At 37.8% G+C, this 27886-nt stretch overlaps 1 protein-coding gene across 2 annotated transcripts in view; it reads left to right on the forward strand.

Moving 5' to 3' along the window:
* Positions 1 to 158: 158 nt before the first annotated feature.
* LOC107221546 (midnolin-A) overlaps positions 159 to 27886 on the forward strand; it is a 52726-nt gene continuing 24998 nt past the window's right edge. The window contains exons 1-2 of one of the 2 annotated variants that reach the window (XM_015660567.2): positions 159 to 1246; positions 6313 to 6400. In XM_015660567.2, coding sequence (XP_015516053.2) covers positions 819 to 1246; positions 6313 to 6400 — 516 coding nt within the window. In that variant the 5' untranslated portion in view covers positions 159 to 818. The remainder of the gene's footprint in view (positions 1247 to 6312; positions 6401 to 27886) is intronic. The other variant, XM_015660568.2, reaches the window with a different exon arrangement.

The following is a 27886-nucleotide window of genomic DNA, read 5'->3' on the forward strand; positions in this document are numbered from 1 at the left end:
CACATGAAAATAAATGCTAGATGGCGTCGGCTGTAAAGTTTATCCAGTATTCCGTAGGATGGCGCAGCATGTCACGTGGCTCGCAGAGGTGAATCGCAGAGTAGCAGTAAGAGGGCGCTATAATCGCGGCGGCCATTTTACTTTAAGATTCGGTAATCGGCTGGCTCGGCGAGCGGCACCTCGGGCACGTTCGACGTCTGGGATTCCGTCCGGGTCTCCGGGTCTTTAGTCGCAGGGTTCAAGTAGCCGAGGGCGGGCTGGTGAGTGCGGTGACTATTGATTGAGGTGTGTTTTCTCTCTCGCGTGGTTATCGTACAGTGATAATATAGAAACGTAACAACGGCCAGGGGAAAGTGGGTGTCTGAAATTCTGAAGTTGCATTAATCAAGGTGTAAAAAAGTACATACATACATAACATATATATTATATACACATACGTACACACGTGTATTAAATCGAAGTGCTGGGTATTGTGCGCGGTGGCTGTGTGTGTTCGTGAATACAGATATAGAAAGAGATAGAGGATAATAGGGGCTACAAAGTAAAGTTTTCGTCTAAGGAAAGTTGTTCTCCGTTTTCTTCTTAGATTTTTTTTCATTCATTTCTCTTTCTCGTTGCTTCTCTGTGTGTCCGTTACCAACAACCGTCCCCTTCCCGTTTCGTCTGAGCCGTAAGAACGCGGTTTTCCTTTGTTTTCTTTTTTTTTTTTCTTTCCGTTTTAACCTTCTCCTCGTCTCAACTCGCTCCTTCATCCTCTCCGCGGCTCATTCTAACATTCCGCCTGAGGATACAACGACGCAGCAGCGGAGGGAGGAACAATGGATAGCAGCAGTTCGGAAACGCCGTCAGACACGGCGGCGAACACCAGCGGTGGAAGTAAAAACGGCTCGAAGAACGGAGGCGGTAATCGCGATCCCGAACTGGAACCCGAGGGCGTCCGGACATCCCCAATGACCACCAACGCTGCCTCGACGCTGACCTCGCGGAGAGACGGGGGCAGGTCCCCGTTGCTCACGCCTTCCCCGTCGCCGTCGCCTTCTCTCACCTTATCCTCCTCCGCGCCGGGGTGTGGCTGCACTGTGGTCACCGGGGACGCGGAGGAGATCACCATCACCCTTGACCCCACCACCGGCGGTCACTTTGATCTCACCGTTGACCGTTCGGAGAGTATCGAAAATCTCAAGAAAATTATATCCAAAAAATTGAAGGTCGCCAAGGAACGGATTTGTTTACTGCATCGGGAGAGGTGAGCGTGTCTACATATGCATACGTACTACATACATATCTCTGCTTCCTCTGCCTCGCTGTTTCTTCTTCTCACGGATGGCCGTGCTAAACGATCCTCCTTGCCCTGAAGCTTAGGTATAGGTATGCTCACCACTCGCGCGTAACTCACTAGTCGTATTATTCCGATCGCACCAACGCTTTACGGTTATATTGTTACGGTTACTATTACGGTTTTCAGTACCTTTCTATCCCTCTTGCATTTTTATATTATATATATTGTTTTACAGTTTTTCAAATCGTTTTTCTCATATCGTATAGCCGCGCCGGGGGAATTCTATTGTTTCAGTTCTATCCAAGAAGTGATGGCGACAGGATTTTGGTGAAAAATCTATTATTCGTGCCGTCGCTCGCTTCTTTTGATTTCAGCTTGCTTGCTCTCGTTTGGGCAGCTGGGATTTTTATACCAAGTTGGTAATCTTTTTGTCGCACGTTTCAATGACTGAACAGCCGCGCGAGTCGTTTTTACCACTATTCAATTGTCACGCGCAGAGATCGTAATACTCGGGATTCAAAAATTCGACGTAAATAAATACATACATACATACGTAACGGTTTAATCAGGATTTCGGGAATAACGCTTCACTGCAGTACGTGAAATGAAACATGTTTCAGAGGAGAAGAGTAAGGAGAAAAGCGGAGTATTGAAGAATCGCTTGACGTCATTGCAAATTTGTCTGCCCGTGCAGGATAAAGTGAAACGATTGGTCTTGTTACGAAATATATCTACTACACGGCCACATATCATAGCCACACAACCGTCGTCGCTGAGAGTATATGCGAATATATCGCGAGACTGACATGTACGCGTACATGCATATATGTAACGTTTACTGTGCGTCGTAGGGCTACGTTTACGCGCATATTCGCTGCCTGGATAACGTGTCGTGTGTAGAATGGTGCAAAATTTTATTCATACACATGTTCTCGTTTGTGAGAAACAGCTATGCCTATTTGAATGCGGCGGTGGCGCGTGTTCGCCGGTGTATTTCAGCGATATAAAGATATATATAATGACGTATAATATCATCAGCTGGCGCACGTATGTCGGTTTTTGTGTATCTATGTACATTATATTTCGAAAGAAAGGTGGTGGGCCGGCTGCTGCTGCTGCTACTTTTAGGAAGGCGGGGGCGACGACCAGCTCACTTATACACTCGCTCACTCACTGATTATGAGTCCTTAACAATGAAGAGTATGTCTCTTGCCTCGCCCCTTTTTAAATAAGTCGAGCAAAGCTAAAGCTACTTGTGTCACGTATCGAGTCACTTTGTGGAAATGTTACATGGGCAATTAATATTAACACAGGGTTTAAACACGCCTACATTTAGGCAATTCGGGGTACAGTGTACTGCTGATCGGCATTTGTCTCGTTGTTCACCACCATTGGTTGGAGAGCGACGAGAGACGGCCAATCGGTCAAACGTACTATGATTTGCCGGATTTCAGGCGGATTTACCCTATGCTGTGGTCAATTGCTCGTGTAAAATTTTCACCAAACAATCCGGTTATACAGCTGCGGATATTCACTAACGATATCCCTGCATTACTTTATCGGCGATGATAAACAATATGTATAACTGTATACACTTAACCCTATCAGTGACACATTTTTCAACCAAATATTTTGACCTAAATTTTGTGACTCGGGAGTTTTTGGGGTTATACGATCTAACAAAGATCATTTAAAGTTCTAAATAAACCGAAATAAGGGTAGGATATGGATATTTTTGAGGTGGGAGGCTGAGCAACCAACTGTGACTGAAATGGTTAATTGATGTGCAGTTGGAAAATATAGGCAGGCCGTATAAAGAGAAACTGAATTGACGAATCACGAAATCTTCAATTTGAGATATCTGAAGACTATGTTTTCTTCATTATAGGGCGAAAACGGGCACGACGGCGAATCACTATTTATGCTGTTACGCGTAATCCATGTGCTGCATTTTCTTCCTTCGTGTTACGACATGATAGGTATATCTATTTGGAAGCGCCAGAGTAGTTGTTATGCGTTTCGTCGTCGCCTCGCAAGCGATATCGTCACTTGCTGCTGCTGCTGCTGCTGCTGCTATGAGAGACCTCCCTCTCTCCTCTCTCTCTCCTCTCTCTCTCTCTCCCTGTGACTCTGTCTCTCTTGACTCTCGCGCACTTTCAGCAGAGAGGCTTGACTGACTGAGTGACTGACTGCTCCGCTGCCTGATTTTGCGGGTCTGAGTCTTGATTACAGTTTTACCAACCCGGGGGGGCTCGCTCTCTCACTGGTTGCTCTTGCACAATTCCTACTTCCTTTTCTCGTCATCCTCACAATGTTGTGGTGTTGTTGATATCGCTTCATCTTCCTAGCTCGTGACGCGTTTTGTTCTACGTATGTAATAATAAGAGCAAAAAGGATTCACGTTGAATTGGCACAAATGTATATTTCTTCTCTCTTTTCAAGAAATATTATCATTGCTATATTATCGTTATTATTTCTTACTTATTTCTATTGAAATAATATATTGTTTTGTTGATCATCAGTTTGGCGAAAAAATATTTTTCTCATCATTTGTGCAGATATACATACGTGTCTATATAGGTATATATTACCAATCTGCCGGTCAGGTTCGCTACACGCGGCTATACGCCGTGTCTCCCTCCTCTCTCTCTCTTTCTCTCTCTCTCTCTCTCTCTCTCTCTCTCTCTCTCTCTCTCTCTCTCTCTCTGTCTCTCTCTCTTTCGAACAACAGATTCAAATCGCAGCAGTCACACCACAGGATATGATATCAATAATAATAATAAGAATAACGATAAAATATATTATACATTATAGATGTTGTACAATTCAGTGCAGCAGTTCAAATACCTCACTTATTATTCACTTTATTTATTCTATAATACATATGTATGTATAATGTATAGCAGCTGCAGGCGCGCGGAGTTTAAAAGAAAGAAACCCGTCGTCGTCGTTGAGGAAACGGACGGGAACAGAAGAGCCGATATAAATACAGTATGATATACATTGTAGTAGAAAAAGTGTGCGCAGCGAGTCGATTGTGCAATGGATCGTGAGGATTGTCATTGTTTTTCATATTGTACGTTACACTGGTTACACCTATTATTGTTCTTGTTCTCTATCCTTTTTTTCTTCTGCTTTTTATCCGCTTCGCTAATTAAGAAAACTTTGGACCACCTTCCTTTCCTTGCAGGAAACTTATAGTATAGTATAGTTCTACAAAACTTACTCCACGTGGATCATAATGTTTAATGTATCGAGTCGCGAAAGGAAGAAGAAGAAGGAGAAGGAGAGTTGTTAGCGGGTACGAATGTGAAATAACCGGCCGACCGGCGGCGTCCACCTGTCCGTGACAATAACCGTTTTCATGCATACCGGGTGATCGGACCGAATTGGATTTATTATTTTTCGCCTCCATTCCCTTTCATCCTTTTTTCCTTTCTTTGCTACAGAACCATGAGAGTATTTGCCCTAATCTACGTAACATAATATATACATACTGTAACAGTATGTGTCATCTTTAGAAAATTGACAATTTGGATTTTATTCGGCAAATTTTTCGAATACGTTTAGTTTCACCTGAACTTCTGCAACTTGAAAGAAAAAATCATTTTCACCCTCCGTCTGTAGTAATTTTTTTTTCGAAACATTCTTCACATGTCTTTGATACCATCCATACGCCACTTGGGTATATACTTTTTCCATTCGGCAATTCTTTGTGTTGGGAAATATTGTATGACTGCTTGGTAGAAGTGAAAGAAAAAAAAAATTGCAACGCCGGTTGTTGCTGCACCTGCACTTTAAATTACTGCACGCGACAAAGAACGACGATTTATCAAAGTTCATTCATTTTGTCATCATGCGGTCAGATATTATATATTTTTCAAACAGGATTATAATCATTAATCTACCAGCCAATTTTACTTTATTAATTAGTGGGAGAAAGAAAGTCAGTCAGTACCTGTTCCAACAAAAACAGAATTTTTCTTTTTTTCATCTTTACTTGAATTACTTCTTAACACACTAATCGTCTATTCTTGTAACCAATTTAACCTTACGTAATCAATTCTGAAAGGTTTTGACGATAATAATATCAGTTGATTTAGAATTTATATCATATATATATATATGCATAAATTTCCGCTTTCAACTATACAAAAATAATCGTGACTTACATCATGTCTGCAGTATGTTATGTATATATAAACCTTATAATACATACCTAGGTATAATAATGCACACGGATCTACGATGTGACCTATACCACCATTTTTACTGCAAGGAATTGGAACACAATATATTTAAATATACAAATACATGTCATAGGTATTTCTTTTATATTTCATACAAATCATAATTTAAAAGATTGTATTATACACGCTATATTGAAACGTTGCGCAGAAGCGATTTGTAAATAAATCTCTTTAATTTGACGCGTGCGTTGTGTCTATACCTACCCACAACAACAATAATAATAATGACAACTAAAATAATGGTGGCGATAATAATAACAACAACAATAATAATAATTGTAACGTGGCAAATAAAATCTTGATATATTATACTTTATACCTGTATCATATAGTGATAATGATAAATTTGAACAATAGATCCGCCGCCACCGCCGCTGCTGTTAATAATACTATAATAGTCATAGGTACATAAATTATAATCTTTCTAATACTCCCGGTCTCTAATCTTGTAATTTCGCCGACATAGCGCTTGTGTATTTGGCGGCGGCGCAATTCTCTCGTTTATAATGATATGCGTACATTATACATACATATTGTGTGTAAACAGTAATCACGGGTTATATATTATATACGACAATGCACTTTTTAATCTATGATCCGTGTGACGCGTAATACGAGTACGTCTAATGTATAATAATGATAATGATAATGATAATGATAATAATGAGTTAGATCGTTTAGCATCGATTGAAGAATTTTACCTGAATATTGAAAGGGCGGGAGGGGGATACCAAAATTGAACTAAACCTGAACTTGATTATTTTTCTTGTTTCCGTTTTACAGACAACTGAGAGAAGGAACACTACAGGAAAATCACATCCAGGATGGAAGTCGGCTCACGTTATTACCCAGTGTAGAAACTGGCCTGTTGGTGAGTAGAAGACACTTATTATAAGGATATTACTTTGATTAAGCACGGTGCGTAAGCAAAATATTATCTATATGCATAATATATATCACACTTTGTACAACGAACTGTAACTTCAAGGGGTTTTCAAAGAATTCACTGCTTGAAGTATTCGAATAATCGCCAATTATACGTTATTTATTCCACGCGTTTTGTTTTCTGTCTTTGCGTGTGTTGCATTTTCGACAATTTGCATTAAACACACACAGATACACACGGTACGTTGTAACTTCCGGTCTCGCAGTTTTAATGATTCAAAGTTTGCGGTTTTGTATAGGCGTATGACGTGTAATAATGTAATGTTTTATATATCGGAATGGGGAATTCCGTCTCCCGATCAGTTCACTCGTTTATAGATGCATTTCTGTAAAATCGTCTTCTTATATCTATATGTATGTGTGTACGTACTAGGTTGGTCCTTATTTGGGGTGTTTTCGAATTTTCCTGCGGACAAGGCGGAAAAATTTTGCAAATAAATGAATAAAAAAGTACGCGAAACCGTATATATATATATATGCAGTAAGAGAGTGAACGCATTCATAACACCGATAATACAGATTATATTGTAAATTACTAGTGTAAAAAAAGAGATAAAGTAATTGACGGAACATCAGGATTAGTCATACGTTCTGCCATATATTTTAACCGTGTATGATGGTACATAAATTCGCGCTGTCGTAATTATCACACATACGGTATATCGTGTATGTACTACAGTAATTGTAATTAGCGAATATAGGAGGAAGATGCATTGTACAGGTTGGCATGTAGAACGTATCGGCGAATTTACACACACAATTTACGAATTCAATTCGGTATACGTTTTGTAGCGTTTAACGACGTAAACCTGATTCTCTCTACGAGGTTGGAGTAGTTAGTAACGTAAACTCGTTATAACTATCTAGCGAAATATCGGAAGTGAAAATCACCCATTTAGCAACTTTATAACGACTTTAAAGAATTTGAGTTTTCAAAACATACAATCAGTATGGTAATTTTTGGTATATTATATACATGTATAGGTATAACAACGATTTAAACGAATTCCTTATCATAATCGTAATAAACATGCGATACTTGATTCAAGATGGCGGACAAAAATTTCAAATTTGATCGAATCTGGTTACAAAACTATGCAGGGATTTCGGGGCTGCTGATTGGATTCGCCATACCGAATTTTCAAAATTCGATGTCAGATTCGTAATCAGCGACTTCAAAAACCCCTGTACAGAGTTTTTTCTCCGGATTCGATCGGATGTGAAACTTTCGCCCGCCATATTGGATCCGCCATATTGAATTTTTTGTACCCGATTTCAGATTCGTAATTAGCGATCCTAAAAACCTATAATCTATGTAAAATATGTATACCTGTAGAGTGGTAACTTTCTCTGAAAGGATCATTCTTTTGATTTTCACGATTATTTTCAATCAATTTTTTCCTAACAATAATAATTTACGTTATATCGCAATAATTACTCTCGAGTGTTGAAAACCTATTAGTATACTGTCAGAAATAGCAAAAATCCGCAAAGAAATACGTTTTCAATATTCTCTAAATACACGAAAAATATGAATGTAAAATAGGCGGTGAGAATACTTCAAAACCACTATGGCTCGAAGGGTTAAAGATTGTAATATCGTCATCGATGCGGAGTGCAGCGGATATCCTCGCGGCTTGACCACTCATATAATAAGAACCTGGTGCTGTTTGTAGGCAGCAACGGTTGGTTGGGATGAGCACCGTTATCTTTTACTCGCCAGTTGATATTGTAGGTGGTTGCGCACAACGCTGGTCGGGTCATTTGGTTTCTCGGTCATATAACCTCACTTCAGGTTGGTTCATTCGTTGGTTGGTTGGTGTTTCGCTTTGTTTTATTTACGGTTTTTACTAGTCTTACGGGTTGCGACGACGTTCAGACGGTGTTTCAGGCTTCCTCCTCCTCCTCCTCCTCTTCTTCTTCTTCTTCTTCTTTTGCTTCTTGTTCTTCTTTTCTTGCGTTTCCTCGCCTCGCCTCTCCTTTTACGTATCACACGTTGTGCGTTGCCTTTACCTTGCCTTGCCCTGACGACGTACAAAACAGCTCGGTTGAGTCCGACGAACTTCGACGCGTCTCCGACCACGTCGGCAGCTTCTCGAGGTCCCGAGATTCCAGCTGCGGTGGTTCCAGGATTCCAGGTTCTAGGTTCTAGGTTCCAGGTTCCGGGGACTCCGGCTGGTATCGATCTCCACCAACATTTCCTTTTTCTTCTTTCAGGCCGGGCTTCTCTCCCTGTGTGATATTATATACACCTTATATAGGTATATATACATAGGTACATAGGCACATACCTATATAAGGTGTATATAATATCATATATAAAGACTTTGATATGCAAAGTCTTTAATTCTTTGACTCTTTATTTTATAGAAACATACGGTGTCGCTATACATCACACCTAAGAAAGAAAGGAAATTCTAACAAGCTTCGTTTACGATTTATTTTCTACAAATTAGTTACCATCCGAATCTCGGAACATTTTTCATTTAACGTGTACTAGATCCGCTTTTCTTTTTGCTTTTTCTTTAGAATCCTTCAGGAAACAATCAACCCGATATCGAAAATATATAAATATATATTTTCTTTTTTTTCTTTATATATACAAAAGTATAATTTACCGAGTGGCATTGTAACTACATAACCTTTGGAAGAAAGAAGAAACAGCAACAGTAAAAGCACACCATTTACATCGCATTTCGTGTTTTTCAAGATTTTAGAAAATGAAACGAGTAACGGCCAAATAAAAAAAAATAACTTTGAAGAAGTGAAAGAAATGAAGAAATGAAAGGGAACAAAACAAACGTTTGTGGATGATGTGTCTATTTTCGAACAATTGCAAATTCGATAGCACAGCCTGCAGTATAACAAGTGTGTATGTATGTATGTATGTATGTATGTTTTGAGAGGAAATTTCCCTCGGCGCTATTGACGTCAGTAAAGCGATCCGCCGCTGTATATCATTTCGTACAGAACAGCTTCTGTAACGCCGCGTTGTTCATTTGTGGATTATGTTCTGTTGCTGACTTGACAAGCTTTAGGTTTTTCTTTTTCCTAACAAACCCCGTTAGCCCCCCCCCCCCCCCCCCCGATCTCTAGAATTGTCGTAATGTTCTTTGTTACCATCATTTGGTACTGATTCCAATACAAAACAATCATTATCCAATTACCGAAGACAATTTATTAGCAATACATAGCTGTTGCAACGATTGAATCGAATCAGATTGTATTATTCGCGTCGGTGTAATTAGTTTACTTTATACGTACTGGTAGGTATATCTCTCTACCTAATAAAAAAGTTTCAAACAAATGAACGTAGAAAAAGATTATAATAACAATAGTAAAAAAAGATTATAATAACAATAGTAAAAAAAGATTATAATAACAATAGTATACGCATGAAGTTGGCGGTGGGGTGAGATACCGAAAACAAAACAAAAAGCATCTAGCAAACCCTTTGACAGCTGTCATCGGCTGTTTATGACAGTCTTTGACAAATATCTTTATAGGTATCTGTTTCTGACGCGCAAAACATGAACATGCAAACGAAAATTATAACGATGATTCCCGACAGGAATTGTCTTTTTCGCGCGTTGGCGTATTGTGTATACGGCACTCAAGATCGACACGCAGAGGTGAGACTGAGTATCGTTTCAAATATAGTGGATAATTGGTCTACATTTGCGGGTTTTATTACAGGTAATGAATCAAACGGTGCTGTGATTAGGTGACCTGGTGATTACAAATCACATATGAATAAAAATGCAGTATATGCAGCTGCGGAAATTTTTAAGATATGTTAAATCGAGTATCGCGAAGAACAAATTCATCCACACCGGATCGGATCACAAAATGGAACACAATTCTCGCTACTCTTCACCGGTGACGGAGAGAGTGGACACTTTGATGTCTTGCAGAACCAAAATAAAATTCAGATAGTGAGTAATAAGTATGAAAAGTAACAATCAAATAATAGTAAATCTAAATATATCACCAAACAGTCAAAAGGACAGCCAGGATTTACGATGACAATGGAGAAAGGAGGAGTTTCAAGCAGCAGACAAGGCGATGAAGATGGTGGATGGTCGGAAGTATCACAAAAGAAAGAGGAAAATAAAATTGTAAGTGCGAAGAACCAAATAAGCCATAGAATAATATCCACCAAATATTCGTATAACCAGGAAACAGGACGACCAGGATCGATGTTGACCACAAGAGAAAGAGGTGTTTTACGGAATGAACAGCAACGCAAATATAGAGAAAAAAATAATATAAATAAGGTGATTTTGGAGAATAACGGGCAGAGCGGTAGCAAAAATAATTCAGCAAGTCAAGGAGATAGACAGATATCAATAGAGAAGGAACACCAATTTTCAACCAACGAATGGAAGCTTAGATTGCTGAAAAAAAGGAAAGTAAGCACAGAAGGAATTGAAGTGGACAGCAAGTGCAGGACCTGTCATTAAATCAACATGAAGGAATTCGCCTGTCTACTAGACAATGCGTAAGGAAATAGTGAGGCGCGAAGCGCCGAACAACGAGGCGCGCAGCGCCGAGTGCCCGAGGCGCGTAGCGCCGAGATGGGGTTGGCGCGCGAAGCGCGCAGGGGCGAAGCCCCTAGTTACGTAAAAAATCTATTATAACTAAATAAAAGTAATGGTGTTATTTATTATGAAAAAAATTTTTAAAAATATGAAGAAAACATTTACGGAGCTTGCACTTTGAAAGTCGTAATGCATTTAATATGCCATGGAGCCATGTAAACGAGTTTAGAATTTGATTTGTTGTTACTTGGTTTTTTTTCTATTTTTTTTTTTTTCGATGATCGTGAAATTCCTTGTAACGGCAGATTCACACACACACACACACACACACACACACACACACACACACACACACACACACACACACACACACACAAAATGTTATTAGTATAATGTGCTAAAATTATCCAACGGGATTTTAATTAATTTTTTTTTTTAACCCATGCAATCTCTTGATCGAGAGATCGAATCAAATCGTCTCGTCAAGCGTCGTATATTTATACATATAATGTATTACGTGTTAACTGTTATTTATTGCAATTCAATCTAAGCCATTTCGCATTTTTTAAATAAATTATATATATATATATATATATATGTATATATATATACCGGGACAATCTCTTGAAACTATACATACAATGCGCATGCGCGAGTTTTATCGGCTGCACGGGCAGGCTGGTAACTCCGAGTTTCAGCTGTCAAACTCTGTTTTTGGCGTCGATGTAGTTCATACGAATTTTTAAGGTTAGAATCTCAAACAGTCGAGATAGTGACTCGGAAAGTTGATGCTAATGCTCTTTGAAAATTGGCTTTATTCGACTGAAATGAGAAATCTGTTTAAATCTTGGGTGCTTGGAAGAAACGCAGCAGGTAGGTGGGAACACTTTATTTGATCACTTTTATTATTTTGTACATTAGAAATAACAATGAAATTTTTTTCTGTCAACAGGTGATACGGCCAAAATAATTGCATCTCTAATATTTACTGTTATCTGCCTGTTCAATTTATCACAGGTACAAAGATCATCGCCACTTTCAAGCAACTAAGCGACTTTCTCACTCTCTTGTGATTTCAGGCGGTAACATTGAATTTTATTACTTTTGAAAATGGGACACTAAACCGAGTGTTCAAGAAATTTAAATATCACACTATCTGTAACAGAACTGTGAATCTTTTTTTTCTCGAAAATAGTTGAACAAAATTTACAAATAGTCGATAGTCAATGTATTTTTAATGATGTTTTAATGATGTTCAATTAAATAAATGAAGGGAACCTAATACTCAAATTGAAAATTCAAGTAATATTAGATTTATTAAAATAATTTCTGTATTTCATGTTAGTGCGGTTCGAAACAAAAAAAATGTAATCGGAAGCGTAGAACTCAGGAACGTAGATCACATCCTGCGACACAAGTTGAAAATCAACTTTCTCAAAATGCGCCTTAACGTCACAATTACCTTCAAGGACAATCATGTTTTAGAGTAATGTCAGAACATTATTACGAGGATATTGACTTATCGGATTCATGATTGTGCCCCTTGTTCCATCAAAATAAATGAATATCTAATTTTTAACGAAGTTCATGAAGATCTTTTTCCAAATAATGTAATCCGATACAATATCTTGTTCATAGTCCTCCAAACATCACCTTGTAACAAGGATATTTGGAAAGAGTCCCTTTGTTGCAGGAACCATTATAAAATTCTTGGTTTTCAATTCGTGCTACCGAATAACTTCTGCGTTTCAGGTTCCATTTCCAATCTCAAAATGAGATTTTTTTTGCTCCAGACAATGCTAATATGAAATGCAGAAATAATTGCGCTAAATGGAGATTCACAAGCTTTCAGTCTTAGCGTAGGACCCTATAAAGAGTGTAAAATTGAATTTGGTTTTAAGTTATCGTGCAACTAGCTAGCCTGATGACAACGTCAACTAAAATTAAATTTAAAGACATTTTTAACTGAAGTTATTTAACAATTCTAGATTTAGATTGATTCAGTTTGCCTAGCGAAATTCAACCCCACAATCTAATTGAGGACTTGAAAAACTATTCATCTGAATTTAATGCCAAAAAGAGTAAAAGTAAGCTTCAAAATAAGATACCAAATTAAATGGCACAAAGTTTGAAAAACAATGCTGGTCAATAATAATGCTTGAATTACAATGGTGCACAGAATGATTCCTCGGTAGAACGAATTGGCGGCAACGGTTAAGTAACAAACTTATCGCTATTGGCTCGATCAAAGTAAAATGATGGGATATTCAGCCATTATCATCTGTAGTATATCCCGCTCTTCAATTTTGCCTCAACTGATGTTAAGAAGGTGGCGATGGCCTGATGAAATTCACTCTGGCACCTGATGTCTGACGGAAGAACCAGGTTCGATGGTTATAATGATTGCACCGCTCGAGAAACCAGGATCCTTGCCACCTAAACGTTTTGACCATCAGGTAAGGCATAATTTTCCTCGTGTTAATCAAAGTTTAAACTTCGAGCCAGCTGAAAAAAAAAACGAATTTAATCATTGAATCCATGTTAAAATATTGTAATTGTCAAAGATCACGTAATTATAAATTTACCTACATGCTTCCATGCCTGACAAATTTAGTCCCGCTTTGACAATGAATTATTTCGTACCTGAAAATATTACAAGCTATTATTATTAGACTGGAACTTTTGGTATTTTTGGATACAACTAATTTCCAATAAAATGCACAAAACATAAATCGTTAATGAGACGCATTTTTAATTTTATGTAAATAAAGAATCTGTTCACAATAAACATTGTTTTTACTCACCTACCTCTGTTTATCCAGACTCCCACTTGTTAATGACATTTCACATTGAATTTCAGATTTTTTCTTTCAATAAATAACATCCAATTTCTGTATCATTTGATATTTGCGTCGCTTGAATATTTTCCGATATCGACCACGGTATTGCTGAACGATAGTTTTCTGAGACAATTCGCGCTACGTAAAAATAAACAGCAACATAACCTCAATCCGCGGTTTTATGCACGAGAGACTTACAGCTCTTGAGTCTTGTCTCATTTTTGTGTACGCTGGCCCTCTGCTCAGCAGACGAAAACATCGCCGCGGGGCGATTTCACCGACCAATGAGATTGAATTATTTGGCGCATGCGCATTGTATGTATAATTTCAAGAGATTGTCCCGGTATATATACAATTTATAGTTTCTGCGGCACGTAAATTTCTGTACAAAAATTTGGCACGATCTTTTGTATTTCGAACATTATACTTCGGCAGGGTTGCGACAGACTCACGTGAAGTTGATCCATCCCTCCACTTTCAGTAACTTAAATGTTTTGAATATTGTTCACAATTCTTCTAGGTTTATTCTACGTTGTTCCAAAAGTTCTTATTGATGATTTACAGAATACAATTAAAAAAAAAAGGTAAAAACCGTTTTTTTTTTTTACCGAGCCCCCAACGTTTCGAGAATAGAATCTTTTTTTTTAATTGTATTTTGTAAATTGTCATTATAAACTTTTGAAAGAATGTAGAACAAACCTAGAATAATCGTGTACAATATTAAAACCATTGATTTGTCGAAATTGGGGAAAACCGGAAATAGTCGGGGAATTATTATTGACAATAGGGACAGACGTACGTTTTTTTTTTTTATAAAACTTTTCAAAACTTCAGCTACGCTTCGTAAATTCATTTAAGCTAACTTTCGAAAATGGTGTTGTTCAATTTCTAACTATTTGTACGAAACGAAGCAATGCTATGTGGTTTTTATACAAATATTTATATATTCAAGGGGCACAAATTCTCGAGCTTTTGATCATAAAAGCTGTCCAACATTACCTGTAAGTTTCGTTGGAAATCGTCGGGGAATGCTAAATTTTTTCACGGGATAAATCAAGGAATTTTATACGAACAAAAAAATTTTTTTTTTTTCCCGTCTTACTATCTTACATTTTTGTTTTTGTGTTTTATATATATATACATATATGTATATCGTATGTATAATTCAAGAATTTCGGTTAGGGTTTCGCGGTCAGTTTGAATCCCTACTTGCGGTTTCCGGTGTCGCAATTGATCGCCGGTCTGTTACTTACTTTGTTACGTTTTATTATAGATGTACAACATACCTATAATACCGTCCTGTACGTTTTGACGTTTAAATTCATAATATCGAGAACCGGGTGCAGAGGTGACGATCTCATCGTATCGAAGTCGGTAACGTTTTGCTGACAGAGAAACCGTTATTTCGCCATTTTCGGAATTGTTTGAAATTCAGTAAATCGTATAAATAAAACAAAGAAAACACACTCATATTTCGAAATTTTAATTTCTTAAAAATCAAATTTTTTCGTAAATCGTTCAATCTTTAACTTTTCTTATTTTTTTTTAATTTTATTTTAAATAATCTTTCAAATCAAACAGATCCGTGTAACTGTTATCAACTGTCTTTCCGATGTTTTGGTCGCGAGTGCACATCAGCCAATATGTCTTTAGATTATTGTACCCATAAATAATAGGATTCATCGCTCGAATTATTCCGCATTCCATTCCCGATGGTATCTCGATTACAATGCCGTCCTCGGCGTAAAATGTTGCAGGTATGTGTCATTTTTGTGAAAATTTAGATAAATATGAATTCTTATAAAATCGACCACCCTTAACAGGATGGTGAAATTAGATATTGATAAAAATGATTCTTAAGTAGGTCAGTTAATTAATTATTTACTTATTTTATACGGTTATAATTTTTTAAAGAAACTATTTTAAAACGTCGTAGTCAAATGTAAAATTTCCTAATTGCAGATACGACACGCTTTATTATAAATTTACTGTTCTTTTCCTTAGTAAGAATGTCGTGTGTAGCAATTTTTAGGTAAATACGTCGTTTTTAAACAGTATTAGAATGTTAAAAATTATTCTTTTTTATATGAAATTAAAGGACTAGATTCGCGAAAGGTCCCTTAAAAACATTAACAAAAAAAATAAATAAATAAATAAATCATGTAAAAACTTTGATCCTCAATTTCCTCGATTTTAGCTAAAACACATAATCGTATCAGACTTACAATAATTTTATATCAGACTCTTTGACCGATTTCAGTGCAATTTCGTACGGTTAAGTCAAGTCGTCTTTATCTCCGTTGGGATTAGATTAGATTAGGTCAGGTTAAGTTTGTCTGGGTCAGGTCGCGACGCAAAAAAGTCTACCAGGCGCATGGACTTGCATTGCTTTGATTCGCAGTTTCCTTTTTCTTATACGCAGCGGTAACAACATCCTTAAATGGTGTAGTTGCGGTACGTTTAACGCGCAATAAAAAAAAGAAAAAAAGAAAAAAAACCCGCATATCATGTACAAGAAAAATTATCTATTACGAGCCTCTGAAATTGCCCGCTAACAGACAGTCTGAGAAACGATTATAACGGTTTGTTATATTGCCCTATACAGATTATATATATAACTTATATATATATAACTTATATATATATATATAATCTTTATACGTGCATAGGGTAAATTACTATACCTATATGGGTATTTCGACAAGTGCGGATGGAGTCCTTTTTATTCTTCATACCCTAGAACCGTTTTCAAATTTTCGATAAACGAATACGAAATATTCATCGGGTTATTCAACATCGCGTACAATTGTCACTAGATGATGATATGATGATTGTTTTCGTCGTTAGTTATGTCAGGTTTTATATTTCAAGTTGGGGTTGGGTTATGTTAGATTACGTTACGTTATTCATAAGGTTGAAGTTAGCAACGTTGCTGCAGCAGCGATGCATTTCTGTTATGAAAACACTAGTCGTCATTTCACAACTTGGAAATATCTATGAGAGGCTAAAGTTGGTAACGCTGACGTAACGAAACATTGGTGGGGGGAAAAAAATTACTATTTTGCAAGTTTGTAGTGACTTTAAAGTAGTCAAGTTTTCGAAATATTAATATATTTTGCCTTATCATGGATTTACTGAATATCGGACATTTCTGCGGCTGTGACGATTTTCCGAAACGTTAATCATCACAATAACCTTACCATAAATTCTGTCTCATAAATGTCCGAAGTTTGGTAATCCCGCAATAAAGCAAAACTGTATACTCATAGTTTTTTTGTTTTTTTTTTTTCTACAAAACTTGACCGCTGTTACACTTTAAGACTGTTTTGAAATTGGTATTTGTTTTCGAGTTTCCGTGACGTTGACGTTACTAATTTTAATCTCGTGTTTAATCTGGATTAGGTGTCAGGTTAGGTCATTGGGACACAGGATCCGTGAAGAGTTTGCGTTTTGAATTCGTTGATAAACAAAAACTAGTATTTATAGACGCAGGATTCACATAGTTGCTTAAATTGTATATTATTTATATACATATATGTACATACATATAGTAATATGTAACATTTCTATTCACCGTCAATCCAGTGTGTCTATTATCATTATGATCGCCGTCATTATTGTTATTATTATTTAAAATTATTTATCAAGTATGATTTATTTTGTTGTCGTTGTTGTTGTTGTCGTTATTATTTAATATTATTATTGCGCTAACTTTTTAGACGGCCGTTCAAAAGCTCGAGAAAGACGTCGTAGAGAGCAACCACTTCACTCGCCTTATTCATACGTTGTTATACAATACCTTTTATAACGTACCGTATGTATAAGGTTATGTACGCATACGCATGTAACATGCATATGTATACGGTGTACCAGCGGAATAGATATTATACAATGTGTCCTGATAGAGTCTATTCATCGTTTCTTAACAGGCTCTCGTCGTCTTTATTCCCTGCAATCTATGTTACAATACAACGATATTACCTTTATATTTGACGCGCGTTTTTGTGTAGATTAGATACAATACACATAAACATAATCATGTGTATATATTTATATTATGGCTACGGGTTCGTCCGTCAATCATCTGTATTATATACCTTGTTTTTAGCGCTTACATGACGATAATTCAAAGATTAGACAATGTTTTAAATAATCGCTGGAGTCTGACCTCGTGACGATTAATCGATCAACGTCTATTGTAATAATAACGTATGTTGTAACACATTATGTGTATTATGTTCCGCAATGCGATTATTTCATCGTAACTATTTCATTTGCGAGATTTTAAACGACGCACGATGAAAAACTTGATTGGTATTTTAGCGAAGAAATATCGGAGATTAGAGATAAAAAAAAATTGTTGGTGATTGATGTGGAAAGTCTCAGTATCGATCGTTTTATACTCGGAAACAGCTTTAACAGATTTAAAACCGTTAGATCATTACGCTCAAGTTGGGAACGTTATCGAGACGATTCGTGCCGAGAAAAAACCGTTATTTCGCGATTTTGGAATTTTTTGAATATCGAAAACACGCTTATATTCCGAAATCTTAGTTTCTCGAAAATCATTGTAAAATTAAGTAAACGGTGATCCCCCCCCCCCCAACGTTTCGTTACGACAACCGTTACTAACATCAATCTCGTTTTTAAATCGTGATTTCGTATGTAACGGTGAATACACTTACGGTGCTAATTTTCGGTAGTACGTATCCATATTATGTACCCAATGGAATGTAGCAAACCAAACGTGACTATGGCATAACGAGTACGTATCGCAAACAGCGAATTCGCACCACCAATTCCTAATTCATCAGCCAATGATACCATCCGTCTCCTCCTATAGCTTAGCTTCGTTTCGTTTCGTTTCAATTCGGTTCGTGTCACCTTCATTTCGCACAAACCCACCAGGACTTGGAGAGTAACGTATCGATGTTGAATGTAATGGTGAAGACCAGAGTCAGTCGGTGCGGGACCGAATGCTGGTCACGGAAGAGAGCGAAGCAGATGATGACGGAGGTGGTGGAGGAGGAAAAGGAAAAGGAAAAGGAAAAGGAATAGGAAAAGGAAAAGGAGGAGAAGGAGAAGGAGAAGGAGGAGGAGGAGGAGGTCATCGTGGGTCTGTACTGCTATCTAACCAAGATTACGTCAAGCCGGTGGTAACGGTGAAACTTTAAAACTGTTAATCGGGACGAAAGTGAGTTTGGACTATCGTAGCCGTGTCTCCGGCTCTGTAACCACCACCTCGGTCTCCGTAACGACACGCTGTTGGGACTGCCGACCAGTGCCGGATGTCGCCTTGCTTAGCGTGGCATACCGATTCACGATCAGACTGAATATTTTATTACAGTGATTGTGAGAGGGACAATTTCTATATGTATACGTAGTTCTTCTTGCTTACCATTTTTTTCTTTTTTTTTTCTTTCATTTTGTAATCGTGAACGAGAAGAATGGATATTGGTAGTACGGACATTAGGGTGTTTGAAGAAAAACGTAATTTGCGATTTTCCACCATGGCAACCCGTAATAAACTTGTCTAGGTTGAAAGAAAGGCTCTGTCGAAAGGTGAGAGTTCTACGTTATGTGGAAGATCGCGCTCAGTTGATTTTTTAACTTTTATACATTTTTTCAAACTTACGAAGTATCGTGACTAAAAACAATTTCTTTTATTGCTTACATCGATCGTAATATCAATTTACGTAACGAAGAAAAAACACACTTGGGAATATCGAGTCTCCAGTTGATATTTGAGAAGTTTATCTGACGAATTTTTCATTGTTAACTCAATCTCGTGAAAGAGTTATAATTCAATATTAACTTTTAATCTAAGAAAAAGAAATAATAATTGAAGTGCAACGTTCATCTTTTCATAGAATCTTTCTTTCAATCCAAATAAACTTTTTCGGGGTTGCCACGGTGAAAAATCGTATATTATTTTTTTACAACACACCCTAACAGACATAATACGGTGCTGAGTAGAAAATGAAAATCATTTTTGTTACTCCTGCTATATTCTTCTTACGTACGTGTGTCGAATAGTGAGTTTTTACATTATACGTCAATGCCACGTGTTACAACGGCAAAAGACGTCGAGGTATCGTTCATGTAGAACTCAAACGGCACAAGATGTCCTTATACTTTAGAAAGCTACACTTTTTCCGATACGATGATATTTTTTTCGCGCAGCCAGTTTATACGACTCGACTTGTCCACCGAAACTTTCTTCAATCTTTGAAGAAACACAACGATCTTCTTTATAATCTTACGGAATTTATCCCGACTTATCGTTATAACTGCAAAAAGGAAAAAGATCGGATCGTGCGAACCTTCGATTCGTTGTAGTAGATTAGATTTTCGCTTTTCACCTGCGATTAGCGAAAGTCTTCTGCAATTGGAGCTTTCCGTCCTTACTTTTCAACGACTAATTAATATGATCGTTTCAGGTATTCATCATTCTTACTTATTTACCTATTATTGCGATACGGCTTAGCGATATATATAAATATGTATATATTATGTGGTCGGTACACTTAATCGAGTACCTGCAGGTAAATAAATTACCTTTCAGTATGCGTTGCGTGTTATATCCTACGATTATATTGTTCGGTCGTTTCTGTTATTCGATGACAAATGGAGGTATATACGCGATATTCTTTATGCACAGGTATCCACGCGCGCATTTATATGTCATTTATACGGCCAGGCATGTGTCGCAATTTTTCTTTCGAACTACCTACCATAACCACTGACACGAGTGATCTTTACAGCCCGAGGTTATATCATTAGTGCCAATGCCAAGACGCTGCAGTTTATTAGAGAAAATCGCCTTTTACACTTGCATATCAATGTGATCTGCGTGTGTATATATATATATCCGTTATATCCTATCACCGTGTCGTGCGTTAATTTGAGCTGGTGCTAATTTGCCTGCGGGGATGATGTATGATGTCCAGTTTTTAACGGAACATATATTATATATGTATATAGGGGGAATTCCATGGAAATCCGACCAACGTCTGACCCTCGCCATTTCAGACTTGTTTAAAAAATATGTGCAGCAATTATCCCAAATCTGAAACAGTAACCTGAATTTTTTCAGATTTTTTATTCGACTGCTCAATTATTTACAAATATTTAAAGTGATTCTGAAGAGGATATTATTATTATTATTATTATTATTATTATATTTTATAGATTAGCAAAAAATTCTCAGAAACTGTATTTTCTACTTCAAACATTTTCAATTTTTTTGGTCACCTAAAACATCGTTTGCAAAATTCTCAAGACTTATGTTTTTCCTTTAGAATATTTCTAGACGGTGGCTTAGTTGATTAAAAAAATAAAAAATTACCAAAACCAAACAAATTTTGAACCAGTCTTGAAATATTCGGAAAATAACATAAACTTTTTGAAAAATTTTCTAGAGTATCCAAAAAGCCTTTTCAAAACCATTCTCAGTATTTACAAATAATTAACCAGTCAGAATAAAGAATCGGAAAAAATTCAGGGCACTGTTACAGAGTTGGGATAATTGTAGAAAATTTTTTCAACAAAATTAAAATGGTGAGGATCAGACGTCGGTTTATTGCGCACGATATTCACCGTATATAAATTTATAACGAAACTTGCAGATTTGTTCGTTTGTTAGTATACTTGAGATAATTATTAGAATAAATACCGTTCGCGTTTAGATATATTTTACTCGCAGCTAAGATTGTTATAAGATTTTTTTCGAAACTTTACTGCAGCAGCGAAACAGGCCTTTCAAACGAAACTAAACGGTACCTATAACAGACACGGTTTGCCTTGACATGTTATACTTGTAACGTATAGTATACCTTGTAACTATTTATTGAGGAGAGAGGAAAAAAAAAAAACAAACAAACAAACAAATAGGAAAGAACGGAGGTTTGAAAAGCGAAAACTTTATTACCTTTATTCTGATATCTATATTTTACAAAGATGTTGTAATAAATCGTAGGCAATGAAATTTTTCTTGATTTTATTTCTCTTATATTTTTATCTTTTAAAAGTAAATTGAAATAGAGATAAACTCGTTGTGTATTGTACGTTATTCTACAGATGTGTGACACACTTACCTATATTTGGTTAAAGAGTTTTCTCGCGAAATTTCGTCCGGTCTTCCGGCTTACGTACACGTGGAGTATATCCATACGCTTATACGCATAGTTATGTATTTAACCCATAGTATGTACGTACGTACGTAGAAGCTTTCTCTTAAATCTTTTAACGGATTCACGCACTGGCGAACCGACGGAAAAACGTTTCACGTTAACAATAAGTTTTTGGGAAAACCGCTGCTTCAGTAACTGCAGAAACACACCTATATATACCTGATAATAAAAAATGCTCAAAGTGCGTTGTGCGATGAAACTTAAGTTTTGGTTCTTTTTCGATTTCATACCGTGTTTTTATTTTTTAGGATTTTGGTGAACGCTTAAATCTTCTTTTTCTTTCGAAAACTACCGCTGACGATGATTTTGATTTGATGGCGTTTCTTTTTTACTCGCACATCGATCGACGCGTTATACTGGAGAAAATATCTTTTTTTTTCCCACATTTATCGTTGTAGATCATCGATGAGGTACGTAAACGCAAACTGAACCTGAGAACGATGCAAGTATCGATTACCGCAACGATCTCGATCGATTCACTAGCCATTATGGTATAATATTATATGTATAATCCGTCGTACGGGGGGAGCCTTTCCCTTTTTTGTTAAAACGCTACAGAAGCATCATCCGTGCAGCATCAGCAGTCTTTTTGTGCAATATGATCCTCTGTACTGAAAGGAATAACTCACGATCGCATCGTGTTGCAGGTTTTACAATAATAATAAACTATAACGTGGAATGAAGCGGAAATTCAATTAAAAAAAAAAAAAAGCAGTTTTACTGGATCATATCGTAGATATGAACGAATGATACTGATGAATGAATGGTTTGTTGTTGGTAAGTTTTAATTGATTCTTTGAAATTTCGTGCTAAACCCAATGAATTATACTTATCGTTAATCAAATTTATGGAATACATCTATTTGAGTACGTTGGTATGAATATAGGGAAAACGTGTATTCAATGTAGATGGGAAAGAAAGTGATATGATTTTCGGGGAAAGCATTGAAGGTACGTAATTAATTCATAGTCGAAATAAAGAAGCGAGACGACAAGTTTCTTGAATGGTAAAAGTATGAGCTTTGTTGGTAATATGATATGAGATCGTTTGGGGTAGGGTTAAAATTCCGAATTTATCGGTGGCGAAACTTTACGTAAAGAAATGAAACTTTGAAGAAACGACAAATCGTTTTTCTCTGCAAACGTGCAGAGGTGTAAATGTGTACATCGTTACTTTGTCTCGTGGTTGTAAGTACACTCAAATTTGATGATTGCCAGCAACCTTTTTCTTCTCTTCCGAATCGTCTTGTGGATATGATCAGCGCACGCGTAGCTTTATGCCGATGCTGCAACGATGATTTGCTGCATGGCGCAGGTTTTACCTGCAGCAATTCTATAGCTTATTTTGCGACGACAACGGGACCAGGAGGAGAAGGTGAAACCAAACCGACGCGGTGCAAAGAACAGCTCAGCAGCCGGATCCTGTCTGCAGAGGTCCCCTTCTTCGTTGCGTTAAAGAAAAAAAACCAACCTTCCGCACCCACGCGTCAAATTCCAAACTTGCGTCGGGGTTCATGCAACGGCAACGACCGAACCACTAGTTGTGGGTTATAACGGAGCGAACGAGACCATTTATACCTAACAATAAGACCAACAAGGAATGCATCGGACCATGCTGAAATTTTTGGGGGTGTTTCTCAGGTCAGAATGATGGATTCCTCTTCCTTCGATCAATTCGTACGATAGGTCAAGTCGCCGAAGGTTTCTTACAACGAGTTATCTAACTATTGCTCTGAAATTATATCAGTACTCGTTCAGACTTCGTGTTGATGAGATCTTACAATATAATCGTTGAAACCTCGTCAAAGGACAATGAAAATGGTTATCGTTCGAGGCAAAAGTACAGCATGGGTCTTGTTTCTTTCGCCAATTTACCCGTCGACACTGTTGATATGTGTTATCACGTTACGGTGAAACATTGCGAAAAGTATCAAAGAATATCAATGATTGTCGAAGAATTTCTTTTGGCGAAGTATCGCGAAGTGCAGCAACGATGCTGCGGAATGTTGAACGTTGAACCATCGAACGTCCATGCATCAAGGACGAAATCACCTGCTGTGGAAGAGGGTGTAACAACACCATTCCGCAACCTTACTGAAAGTGCCGTGCGCAAGGATATCAAGGTGTACGTATACGCGTATATCGTGTGTGTGTGTGCGCGTGTATAAAATATAAGTGCCGAGATCACCGAGGTCTAGGCATCCAACACATTTTATCTTCCTTCTTCCTTTCCTTCTCATGCTTACGTTCATGCTCATGCTCATGCTTTTGTCGCTTTTGGCTCTTCTCCTTCCCTTCTTCTTCTTCTTCTTCTTCTTCTTCTTCTTCTTCTTCTTCTTCTTCTTCTTCTTCTTCTTCTTCTTCTTCTTGCTTCGTTCAACTTAGCGTCAGTGCTGCAGCAGGAATAACGAGATGTGGATAAAAAGAGAGAATGTGAAGGAGAGAGACGAAGAATGTATCGTCGACGTCTGTGCTGGCGTCTGGACTTGTACAAAGATGCTGCCGACACACACTGGTTCTGTAGAGTATTTATTATCCCCGTGTACACACACGCGTCTCTCTTTGTAATGTCATACACGTATGAACCCACGTAACCTGGACCACAAGGAGAGGGCGCGCAGGATTTTATACCCTGTGCCTTGTACAACTACCTTTATCTTATAAATACATGTGAGGATTTGGAATGGTGTGTGTGTCCCCTAATGTGTAGGTACCTACATGGTGGATGTTAAGGTGGTATAAACACCACATGCGAATGTGCATGTATGGGTTGGTCTGCTCGCCTGTTTGACTGCCTTGGCTACCTGCCGTGACGACTGAAGAAAATCACCGTGAACGACGACCGAACCGTTCCTACATTGCGTTACCGGTTCGAGGCGCCTATAACGACGACTAGTATAGACGTGTAATATAACGAAGATGACAACGACGACGACGTCGTATTCGCGGGCCTAAAATCGCAGGGTTATGATTTTTTTTTTTTTTTATTATCTTTACATAACCGTGTTTCGTACGTGCGGTTTGTTGTGCGCTGCCTTCGTACTGTCCGTGATTTCTATTTTCACTTTCGATTCGATTTGCAAATTTCATCGTCGTTTTACTATTAACGTTACGCAATTTATACACTCTTATACCTACTCGTGCGAGTTGTAATCGCGAAATGATTAGAGAGAAGATGAAAATATGCAAACGTGAAAGTGACTCGATCGATTCGTCGTGCAGGAGTTGAAATTCAACGAAAAGTTACCTACCATTGTCTTTCGGCAACGTTTTTCTACTTACGTATCCATTCAGAAAGAAACCATCGTTTTGCTTACATACATATATCTAACCTAACCTAACATATATCGACGATATACATTAGGTAAACCAACAAAAATACCTAACCTAGAAACCTAACCTAACCTAACTTAACCTACAAAGATCATCGTATCGTGGGTAAACTATGATATATATATATATGAAGTGTGTTTGAAATTCGCGATGATTATCATACGAACTTTTTACTTGCGTATTGTGCAAACTACGATGCTAGTTTGCAACACATCGTAACAATTTCAGCATCCTGCTGACAATGAAATCGACGTGATATTCCATAATATCCATTTACACGCATGTGGCGCATACCCCGTGTTATTCGCTATGTCGTGTAATGAATGTATATTTTAAATTACATACGGTGCAGGACACGTGCACGAGTCCACCTTATCCATGTACCCACGCTTACACGCAACGTATATGCATATGGGAAATACATCGTTATACTTGCGAAAAGGTGTGTGTAGGTATAAAGTTGTATGTCTTTACACATTGTACACCTGGTGTTTTAAATGTTGGCAGGTAAACGTCGAAAATGAAGGCGTGTCGTAGCAGTGTAATACACGTTATGTGACGTACAAGAACGAGATAAAAGTTGCAGTGGAATTTTTTATTTCAATCAATTTCAATCAATTTCAATCAATATCAGGAATACAGTAGAACATTTATTACAACCGTGCGAAGTTTCTCATTGTCAGTCTCGAAGTGTCTCAAACTTGACGGAAATAATCAGTTGATACGCCGATCTAGTTAGTTTGAACTTTAAACGTTAGTTTTAAGGAGGTCGCTTTGTTTTCGATACACCAAAAGTCTGCAGAAATATTTTAATGTTGGCAATAGAGTTCGATGATGATATTTTCTTTGATCAGGATATTTGACTGTCATGAGATTCAAGTGAAATTACGTCATTATCACGGGAAATAAAAATGTAGTAACAACGCGACGTCAAGCTTGATGCTTACGTTGCAGGGGTTTTTTGTATTGACTAACTATTCCGCTGCAAGAGTTATCCAATTCGATTACGGACTCCAAAACGCCGGGTGTACTTCTCGTTCGCACGTTCTTGCTACTCTCCTATCCTTCCCTCTCCTCATCACAAGTCGCATACCACACAGCAGCCCTCCTCCGCATCGACGACGATATCCGTGTGGGTACAACGCAGCATCATCCCACCCGAGATTCGAGAACGTTTCGAGGTTTCAAACCTCCGTCGGCCTCGGCGAAACTCGGGCCCGTTGCCAGGGCGAAGTATAAGAAGAAGAATAAGAAGAAGCAGAGGAGTTCTGGATTCTAACGGGTCCTTAAACTCCGGCAGCAATGCAGCGGCGGGTCCAATTTTTAGACCCCTGCTCCAGGACTCCATGAACAAAGGATCATTCGGGGGTCTCGCAGACGTATTAAAGTTAGCTGCCAGGCTTATCGATGTATGCGTCGTCTGCTGCTCCAGTGCGTGTGTGAGACTTCTTCTCTCCACATTTGCCTCTTTCTTCTTCTTCATCGTTTCTCGAGTAGGAGTAGGAGTAGGAGTAGAAGTTGTAGGATGAGACGGAATTTCTTTTTCTTCTTCTTTTTTTCTTGCAAAGGAACCCACTACCGCCAACGACGACCGCGTCGTTTGGTAAACTAAGGAGGAAGAGAGAGAAAAGGAGACCGGAGTCGTAGATCTCACGGTGAAAAAAGGAGCAAGCGAAAATCTCGCCTACGTTTACCATCTTTCTTATTATTTTCCTCGCTGTTGGCTGAACGTTGCAGCATTCCTTTTTTTTACATTCATTATTTCCTTTGTCTGTCTGTTTCACTTTATCATAGTACCCTTCTGCAACTCAGGAAATTTAGTACTCAAATTCACATGCGTCAAATCACGTGACTCCAGTGGCTCAGTTTTTTATCATCTCGTCAGGTTGACCAACCACCAACACAATTACGGCCATACGTTAGCCATAGAAATTCTCCGGCTTTTCGAGGTTATGTAGCGTAGTTGAGAATTTGAAATATCCAAAATTTGAAGAGTTTGTATTTGAGTCAACGTAACCTCGAAACGTTGACGCTTATTGACAGTTCGCGTGGGGGATCCGACAAGACAGAGTTGGCCAGCCTGTCTAAACGGACGACAAAGATTTTCTGCGTTACCGATCGTCGTTGTGATGGAAGGAAAATGACGAAGTGCTGTTACACTAAACCACTCAAGTTCCGTGTCTGTCCTGCTGCAAATCAGATCTAGAAGAGAAACGAGGCTGAAGTTAGTAACGTTACCGTGTCAAACGTTCAAAGAAAAATCACTATTTGTCACCTTTAGAATAACTAGAAAAATTATCTTAATAAAATCTTACAAAATCTGTGATGGTTCATGCTTCATTAACAGTTTCCTAAATTTCAAGTCATCCTAAAATTACAAAATAACGAGTTTTTCTAAACATTATCACGATAACGTTACAAACTTCACCCCGGTGAAAAGAAATAAAATAGCGCATACCGATTACCGGGCCTAAACGTGGAAACAAATGCCACCTCGGCGCCTACAG

Source organism: Neodiprion lecontei, chromosome 4 (assembly GCF_021901455.1).
Source record: "Neodiprion lecontei isolate iyNeoLeco1 chromosome 4, iyNeoLeco1.1, whole genome shotgun sequence".
NCBI classification, from domain to species: domain Eukaryota; kingdom Metazoa; phylum Arthropoda; class Insecta; order Hymenoptera; family Diprionidae; genus Neodiprion; species Neodiprion lecontei.